Source organism: Zosterops lateralis (assembly GCF_965231275.1).
Source record: "Zosterops lateralis genome assembly, chromosome: 13".
Classification (NCBI taxonomy): Eukaryota; Metazoa; Chordata; class Aves; order Passeriformes; family Zosteropidae; genus Zosterops; species Zosterops lateralis.
Window position 1 is genome coordinate 20,070,145 of NC_139773.1, and position 9,714 is coordinate 20,079,858.

General features: G+C 52.1%; 1 protein-coding gene across 1 annotated transcript; it reads right to left on the reverse strand.

Annotated features, from left to right (window-relative positions):
- Positions 1-313: 313 nt before the first annotated feature.
- Positions 314-7,750, reverse strand: EIF3J (eukaryotic translation initiation factor 3 subunit J). Its single transcript, XM_083870837.1, has 8 exons — positions 7,700-7,750; positions 7,510-7,610; positions 4,362-4,419; positions 4,078-4,169; positions 3,572-3,686; positions 2,611-2,769; positions 1,558-1,631; positions 314-1,323 (listed from the first exon to the last, which is right to left on the reverse strand). The coding sequence occupies exons 1-8, from the start codon at positions 7,725-7,727 to the stop codon at positions 1,195-1,197; spliced, it is 756 nt and encodes a 251-aa protein (XP_083726963.1). The 5' UTR covers positions 7,728-7,750; the 3' UTR covers positions 314-1,194.
- Positions 7,751-9,714: the final 1,964 nt, after the last annotated feature.

Sequence of the window (9,714 nt, forward strand, 5' to 3'; positions counted from 1 at the left end):
TCAAACAGGTTTGCACAATGTCCAGGCCAAGGGGTGGAATAAGCAGAATCAGTGAAGGTTTCAGGTACCCAGTAGAATAATGTGTTCTTTGAGTCCAGTCTGATTTCTAAAGTCTTGTACAGCTTTGAACAGCACATTCCTACCTCTGCTGTCTTGGAGTAAAAGAAATAACCAAGTGCAAATGTATTTTTACAGTTATTAAATACAAATTCTTTTCCAGGCCCAAGCCATGGGCACAGCTCAGCTCTGCAACTCTCCCTCTTCAGATATTTTTCCTGTCAGGCCCAAAAGAACTGCTCCAAGGCCTGCCTGCTGAAGTCCTCAATAGTGATTTTTATTAAATTAGTTGCTTTATAAAACATTGCAGATGTTGTAATTGTTAACATAACAATTTGCCCAACTGTAGGAACTGCTGCAGTTTGCTAAGCAAGTTTGGTTTTTAATGAAAGAAAACGGCCGAGTTGTGAGAGACCCACCACAACCCAGGAGAGCCCCAAGGAAGTCGTGTGGTTTGTTTGTTTTTTTGTTTTTCTTTTACACTTAACCCCTTAATTAACTGTTAAAGAACACCCAACCCAGACAGCTGCATTAGTAGAAATTTAAATGAATGGAACTAAACTTCATCCTCGAGACACAAATGGGTCTTGCCTTGCTCTGCCCCAGCAGGTGCTGTTCAGGTGTCAGGCTCTGGAGCAGTGGCTGTCCCAGGGGACAGGCTCCCAGGTGCAGTATTCCACACTGAAGTTAGCAGTTCCCTTCCCAAAAATACTGAAATCCTCAAGCTCTAACTCAAGACAAAGCGACTGGAACTCTACGTGCACACCCTGCCCTTGCTGCAAACTGCTCGTGCTCAGCCCTGGCCCTGGAGCAGGGACAGTTAAGGCCATGTCATGGAGCTGTGCTGGTTTATAATCCTTCACCTTGTTCCAATTCCTTCCCAATTTAGTGGCTGTTGCTATCAACAGCGGCAGTGCCCATTATTAACCAGAATTTTGGGTTTTTAACTGCAATTTCCAGCCCTTTTTCTGTTCCACCCCCGCCCGGAGCTGCCGCCCGGACCCGGCACCTCCAGCCCCCAGCACACAGATACTGCAATTCTGATTGTAGCATTTGGCAGAATTTAGAGGAAGAAAGGTTGTGCTACATGTTTAAGGGATTATGGGCAACAGAAAGACAACAGAAGGGAGATAAATGTCACATGAAGTCTTCAAAGTCTTGTACGTACTCGCCGTCGTAGCCGCCATAGTCGGCCAGGTCGTCTTTCATCGTCGCCTTCAGCCCCCCGCCAGGCACAACACCTTTTTTCTTCTTTTTGGCTTTATTCTGTGTGCCAAGAGGAGGAGGATGGTTATCTGGACAGGCTCTGAGCAGTCACAGCCCCTGCACTGCCCATGGTTCCCACCCCAGACGTTTTCCCTTCCCAGGAAAGCTGTGACAGCTCCAGCTGTCCCCAGCCCTGTCCCCCTTCTCCCTTTCATCCTCTTTCCCCTGGACTCTCAACAAGTAACTGATAAAAGCAGGGGCTGTGTGATCCCTGAGGGACAGCCCCACTCTTACCTTCTCTTGTTTTTGTTTTTCACTGCATAATACTGTCAGAGTGTTTGTGATCTTTTTCAAATCATCCACCTCCACTGCATCAGGGAAAAAAAAAAAAAAAAAAAGATTCCTGATCAGTGTTGTTCTTATAAGGCAGTTAAATAACATCCAGTGTCTCTAAAACTAGAAATAAGCATTAGGGTAACTATGGGCAATTACTTGATTTAAATCAGCAGAACACAGAGTGGGTGGTTCTGGTCCTTACAATCCCAACAAGGATTCCAGCTGGTTCCTTGGAAAGCCTGAGCATTTGTAGAAGGTAAAACTTGCAAATAAAGTTACTGAACATAAGATTCTTACTGAGACATCTGAACAGTAACATACAGAGACAATAAACTACAGTAAAATGTCTCAAACGGAGCACTGGATTAACAATAAATTATTATGTTTATCAATAAATGGTGCAAGAGGCTGCACGGGAGTCCCTCCTGTTTGGAGCTCTGGAATTCCTCTGAGATGGAAGCTGCCAGCTGGGATGGTGGATGGACCCAGCTCCAGCTGGGATTGAGTTACCCCTCACTGAAGGACAACAGGACAGGGAACTGCCCAGCCACTGCCCCAGCCACCAGGGCACTAGGAAAAGGAGTTTCAATTACTTCATGCTGAATTCCAGAACAGTTAATCTGCAGCTCCAGAATTACATGAACCCAATTTTGTAATAGTTCCCCTCCAAACGAGGCACTGGAATTATCCACCTCAGAGAATTCGCCCTTATTATTTTAGAAATGGCTTCAAGAACAACATGCAGAGTTTAGATCAGCATAAAAAAATCCCACTTGGTGTCTAACAAAAGTGCAGAAAGAGCAACTCTTGCACGAGGAGAGGATCCTTAGTGGATCTTCTGTGGGGATGGAGTCAGGTCAGTGCTCTGTTTAACACAAGCCAAGAGTGATCTTGTCTAAATATTATCACAGCATGTGCTCCACTGCAGCTGCAGGACAGCAGCACAGTTGGGGCTCTCTGGGAGCACAATTGGGGCTCTCTGGGAGCAGATTTGGGGCTCTGGGCACTCACAGGAAATGCAGATGTCCCGCAGCAAGGCTTCCAAGAAGCCGGCGTAGTGTAAGGACTTCTCGTACTGTGTGATCTTCTCCTTGAGCAGCTTCCCAAATTCCGTGAAGTCGTCTTTGGAAGAGGGATTCATGGCATCTATTCCACAAGTGCTATTTACACCTGCAGGGACAGGCAGGGGTGGCACAGAGAACACGAGCTGTGAGTCCTGAGCTCCCACCTCCCTGAGCTCTGCTCCCCCATCCCTGGCCTTGCAGGAAGGAAAGAAATTTGCTGCAAAACTCAGTAATTTCTCAGAATCCATGAGTGGTCTGGGTTGGAAAGGACCTTAAAGCCCCTCCAGTGCCCCTCTGTCACGGCAGGGACACCTCCCACTGTCCCAGGCTGCTCCAAGTCCATCCAGCCTGGCCTTGGGCACTGCCAGGGATCCAGGGGCAGCCACAGCTGCTCTGGGCACCCTGTGCCAGGGCCTGCCCACCCTCACAGAGAACAATTCCTGTCCAAATCCCACCTAACACTGCCCTTTGCCAGTGGAAAGCCATTCCCTGTGTCCTGTCACTCCACACCCTTGTCCAAAGTCTCTGTCAAACGATTTTTGAAGCTGAGTCAAACTCAGCAATTTCACCCAGCTATTCCTGTTCTCTGCACAACCTGCACCAGGAAACCCCTTTTTCCCTCAAATGAACAATCCCTGCCTCAACCTTCTGAGTGCAGAACTGAGCTGGTTCTCTGCAGAGCACACTCCCCAGGCTCTGTGCTCTGTGACAACCCACTGAGCACAACCTCCCCTGAGCAATGGGCTGAATCATTCCCCACCATCAAGGAAAAACTCTTCCATGTTTGAGGAATGCTGCTGTGCATCAGGATCTCTGCCACCTCTTTGTGCTGAGAGCCAAACCCTGCCCATGGCTCTGCTGAGCCCCACGTGTCTCTCAGGGGTTTATTTCCTGCTGCTGTAACTCACCGAAGGTTTCCTTTGCCAGCTCCAGGTCTGACTCCTCTTGTAACTTCTTTAGCCGTAGTTTGTCTGCCAACTGTTCTTCTGGTGTGAGCTCCTTCTGTTCCTCTGGGGCCTCTAACTGCAGGGAAATCACACAGGGAGAGGGTGGCACCCTAAAGACAGGACCCTTCTCAATCACCCACTGCTGCCTCGACTCCAAAACCTGGAAGCCGTTCCCTGGAGCCTCAGTAAATTGTTCATTTCACAAGGAATGGGAGGAAACACCAAACTCCCACTCCTGTGCCTGTTCCAGCACGTGCTGCACACGGAGGAACTGGGATAACACTGATCCAATCACTGGATAAATTATACAGGAATTAAAGCTCCCAGCCCCACAGAGGATCACATCCATCACCCAAGTTTGGTTTATCAGATGAATCAAAAACTTTTCAGATCTTGCTCAACCTCCAAAAAAACAAATCAAACCCGCCCTCTGAATTTTATGTGACCCAGAAGAAATTAGGAGTTACCCTTTTTTTAAGCTCCTCTTGCTTTTTCTTCTGTAGCTTTTCTTTTTCTTTGATTTTTTCTGCTATTTTCTTTTTTTCCGAAACTTTCGGTTCTGGAGAAGGTGAACAACAAACACAAGTGTCAGAAGTCTGAGGATTATTTTTCCCCTCCACAGCCACAGAAACACTGGAAGCCACAGAGCTCAGCTCCTGTTAAACCCAGCCCTGCTCAGGTTTGATCCCCACACACCCCCAGTGTCTGTTCCCAGGCTGATACAAAGCCAGGCCTTATCTGAAAACCTCACCTTGTTTGACCTCTGTCTCCTTCACCTCCTCCTCTTCCTCCTCATCATCCCAGTTATCCTGCAAAACATTAAAGATTCTTTTACAGATCCCTGTAACCTCTTCCAGAGCCCACAAAAACTCTGGTGGCAGAGTGAGGGAGCCACGGGAGCTGCACCTCAGGGGGTTTTGGAGCTGCTGGTTGGGGCCACTTGTTACCATGAAAAAGGCAGGTTTTGGTCAAACTATCAGCTTGTGTCAATAATTACAACAGCCAGGTCACAAAGAGTCCAACACCACCCACATAAACAGGACTTTATTCTCATTTCTGGTCTGATGAGACACTGATCAGCACTGAGGGATGGGAACCCCCAGCCCGGGTGAAACCACACCAGAGCAGCTCTGTGCTGTCCCCCAGCAGCCCAAGGAGCCTCTCCTGTGCTGGGAAAAGCTCTCCTGTGCCTGCAGGGATCTCCTGGGAGCACAGGCAGGGGTGCAGAGCCCCAGGCCCCAGCAGGATGTGCTGATCCCAGCAAGGAGACACCAGAGTCCTCCAGCAGCTCACCAGGATAATTGGCACCTGCAGGGCCTCGGCTTCCCTGCACATTCCACAGGGCTGACTCCACTCTGGAGCAGCATTATTTTAGCTCACATCTAATTAAGTTTGTTCCACCCACTGCTCAAAGAGCTCCACTCAGCACTGAGGAGCTGCCTCAGCCCCCTGGCCTGGCTGTCAGGTACAAACTGCAGAGGAAAGGGCAGCCTGGGGTGGGGGTCCACCCACGGCACTGGGAGGACTGGGAGACTCCAGAGAGGGGACTCCATACCATGAGATGTGCCCTGACCCCATCCTGACAGTCAGGCCTGGTTATAAACCCAGAGAATTCCAAATCCTGCCAGGTTTGGTTTGGTTTATAAACCCAGGGAATTCCCTTGCCTGTTTTATAAAGCCAGGGAATTCCAAATCCTGAGTTTACAAACCCATGGAGCTCTCCTGGAGGAACTGCCTCAGTGACACAGTTCTCCCCAGAGAACACCTTTATTCCCCCCAGTCTCCACACTGTTCCTGTCCTGAGCACAGCAGGCTCACCCTGCCCTCAGCCAGGCTGGGAGGGGACAGGGACTGTGCCAGCCCTGAGTCAAGAGATGAAAATCCCTTGGCAGGAGGCCCAGCCTGTGGGGAACGTGTGCTGGGGGACACCGACAGGAGTTTTGTTACCAAAGGTGCTAATTTTAAACCCGGGAAGTTGACGTTTCCCAAATCAACAGTGGCTGCAGGTCCATTAGTAAAAAGGCTCCCAAAACACAGACACAAAGCACATTCCAAAGTGTGAGGAGCCTCCAGGGGCACGGCCAGAACACACTTTGTGCTGCTCCTTCAGACCAGTCACTTCCCCACGTGGGGATTTCCCTGTGCTGGGCCCTGGCACTGAGCAGGAGCCTTTGGGAATCCAGCAGGAAGAGCAAACCAAAGCAAAATAAACCAAAATAAACCACCTTTCCCTGCTGGATCCTCTCTGGATGCAGCTCTGGCACTAAATCCATAATCCCTTGGAAATGGTTAAGCAGCTGCATCTTTGCTCTGTGTAAGGTGCAGAATGTTTTCCCACTGCCAGAGCACAGGGATGGGATTTTGGGCAGGGATTGTTCCCTGGGAGGGTGGGGAGGGCTGGGATGGGATTCCCAGAGCAGCTGGGGCTGCCCCTGGATCCCTGGGATGTCCAAGGCTGGGCTGGAGCAGTGGGAATGTCACTGGAGGGGCTTTAAGGTCCCTCCCAACCCAAACCATTCTGGGATTCCACATGGGGAATGTTTGTCCCTTTATTAAACAGCCAGAGAACCCTCAGGTGTCTCCAAGAGAACAACCCTGGACACAATTCCATCCAGCAGGAAAGCTTTTTACTTTCTAAAGCAGGAGGAGAAGGCAATGTCAGAGTCAGTGTGAGCTGCAGGTGTCTGTCAGCCACATCTGTGCCCCTCACACACACCTGGCTCCCCTCCTGGCCTTGTCCTGTGCTCCAACCTCACCCTGAGCTCTGGGCTCGGGCCACCACTTAAATCAAAGGGAAAATTACACACAGAGTGACAGAGATTTGATAATTTTAGCGTTTTTAACAGGAGATCAATAACTTTTTCCATACTGTTATTGAGAACTCCACCTGAGCCCCAAGAAAAAACTCCTGGTGCTTTTCAGAGAGATTTTGGCAACAGTGTCCTCCAAACCTGAGTCCTCACCCAGAGTTACAATGTCCCAGCGCTGGAGGAAACAAAAAGGTCTTTTTCAGTCACCTCATTCTACCTACAGAATCCCGGGATGGTTTTGGGCCAGGAGAGACCTCAAAGATCCTCCAGAGCAGGGCAGGGACACTTTTCACACCACCAGAATCCTCCAAACTCCATCCAGCCTGGCCTTGAACCCATCTGGTGTTTTCCTTGTGCATTTCCTTTGCATTATCCACATGAAATTGGAGCAAAAAGAGGTTTCTGTGGCACTGGGCAGGATCAAACAGCCTTTGAGGCACCAGGAACACACGTTTTATCCCCAGTGCTGTGTGGACAGAACGCTCAAACACGGCACAATCCAATCCCACCCGCCGGTGAGTGCAGGAGCAGGAAAATCAGCTGGAAAAAGACGCCACGGCAAAGCACAGAAGTGTCTGCTCAGCACCGCCGTCATTAACGCCTGTCCTGACTCACAGCCCAGCGCCCCAAAGGGGCACAACGCCGGGGAAAGGCCCCAAAGGCGGCACAACGCCGGGGAAAGGCCCCAAAGCCGGGAAAGCAGCAGGTGGATCCCGCAGAGAGCAGGAGGTGAAGCTTCAGGAGCGTCTGTCTGACCCTCCCCGCCCTGCAAGTCCCGGGGCAGCGGCACCGGCCGCGGGCAGGGACGGTTCGGCTTCTCCCGGCGTTTGGATTTGTCACGGTGACCGGGCCCGGAGCCGCCAAACCCCGCCCGGGGTGCCCGAGCCGGCCCTGCCGAGCCCCGAGCCGGGCCCGGAGCCGCTGTGGGGCCCGGGGTGTCCGAGCCGGGCCCGGAGCCACCAAACCCCGCCCGGCCCGGCCCCCAGCCCAGCCCCGCGCTCGGCCGCCATATGGCAGCGGCCCGGCCGCCCCCGCCGCCCCACACCGGGCCCCGGAGCCGCCTCACGGCGGGGCCCGCCCCGGCCGCACCTTCACGTCGTCCTCCTCATCCTCGCCGGCCCAGCGGTCCCCGGCCACCCCCGGCACCAGCCGCTTCGCCACCGGCTCCACCACCTCGAAGCTGTCGGCGTCTGTGGGGAGAGGAGCGCGGGTGAGCGGCGGGGAGCGGCGCGGGGGGAGCCCCGACCGGCCCCGGGCCCCGCGGCCCCGCCGCACCCACCCCACGAGTCCGCCGCCTCCGCCGCCATCTTGCCCCCACCGCGGCCGCCGGGCAGCGCCGCGCGGGGCACGCCGGGACGGCGGCGGAATGAGCCAGACCCGCCCACAGACACGCCCACAGGGGGCGGGGCCTGAGGGGAGCGCGGGAAAAAGGGGCGGGAAAAAGGGGCGGGAACGGGATGGGGAATGGGATTGGAATTGTCTTTTCGTGTAACAAATCATTGATCTCTGTACACACCTGTAGGAATCACAATCAGGAAAAAAACAAAGAAAAAAATAGAGAGTTCCAAATTTATCATCCTCTTCCTGTTCTTCTCCATTGACCAGACAATATAAATAATAACAGTATTAGTAATAATAATAATAATAATAATAACAATATAAATAATACCTACAGATCCAACAGTGGCACAGGTTATATCCTCAGCAAGTCTGCACAGTCTCACAGGCTCAGGGTGCCGTGGGGATAATCACAGAATTGCCAGGGATTGTGCAGTAATTTGGAATATGTCAATATTGGAATATGGAATTTGGAATTCTAAGGATTCACACAGAACATTTCAGTTTTTCCTGGACAGTAAAACACAGACACGATTTCTCTTCCTCCACTCCAAGGCTGGAAACTGACAGGAGCAATGCCTTGACTTACAGCAAACAGGCTCAGTGAAGGATGGTACCAGCTAAAAATCATAAAAAACACAATCCAGAGCGTAAGTATTTAATTAAATCTTTGTGCTTCTGCAGACCAGAAACGGTTGCAGAAGAACCAGAAACCCCTCCCCTTCCCATTGTATTTTACAGCATTCAGCCCCATCAGCACAGTGACATTTCTGCAGGCACCAAGAACAGAAATTCCTCCTCCTCCTCCTGTCCTGCCCTGGAGCTCAGTGTTGGCCAGGGCAGGGCTGGGGAAGGGGACAAAGCTCTGCAGGGTTTTGTCACTCAGGGTGAGGTTGGGCTCCACATCCCAGGGCTCTTCCCAATCTCTGATCCTTGTCCTCGCTGTGACGCCTCCAGGTGACCCCACTGAGGTTTGGGATGTCCCCAATCCAGCCTGGGGACACCCAGAACTGCTGCAGCATCCAGGAGCAAAGGGGAATGTGAGATGGAGTGAATCCAGGGACACCAAGGCCAGGGAAAGCAAAGGACAGGACAGGAGCTGCCACCAAAGGTGTGGGAGGTGTGACTGTGCTGCTCCAACGTGGAACAGAATCCATGAAAACAGGTCACCACAGCCCAGCAGGGCACACAGGGAATCATTCAGGACTCTGGGAATGGGATGTGGTGCTCTCCACAAGGACACAGAACAGGAATCAGTGAGCAGCTGCACAAAGCCCAGCTCAGGGTTAGGACCACACTGACCTGGCTGAGCCTGGGGGTGGCTTTGGGGACACAACTGACCCAGACCTCGACACAGGAACAGGGAAATCCCCCTCGGGATAAACACGACAGAAATAAAACCTGTAGATGAAAACTCTGCTTCACACCAGGGAAGGTTTGCAGGAGGCAGAACTGCTCTGCAGAGTTCAGTGACAAACACCAGGAAAACATGAATATTTAATATGTTTACCAAGCAATCTCTGTCAGCCTTGCTGTGCTCGATGCAGAACCACCTCCCCTCACTCACATTGGGGTTTCCCTCGTGGGTCTGACGGGCACAACACGGACACAGCTGGAAAGTGCAACGTGCCTTTGGTTTCCTCAGCTCTGGAAGCACTTTTGGAGTGGCTGGAGCCACGGAGGACCTGGGGAAAGGAGAAGTGAGACAGGAAAACATCCCATCCCATCCCAGCTGAGCTAAAGCTGGGCTCACTCACTCTGGCACATCCAGGAATTTGGCAGTTCTGTGGCTGGAGACCCTGGAGGGATCCCCTGTGAGGCAAAGCTTCACCAGGGAGCTGAAACTCCCCAGAGTGAGATTTCCATGGTGAGGAACAAGTGAGAAATGGCTGCAAACCTTGGGGCAGCTCCACACCAGCTGCCCCTTGCAGAGTCCTTCATCATCATTATCATCAT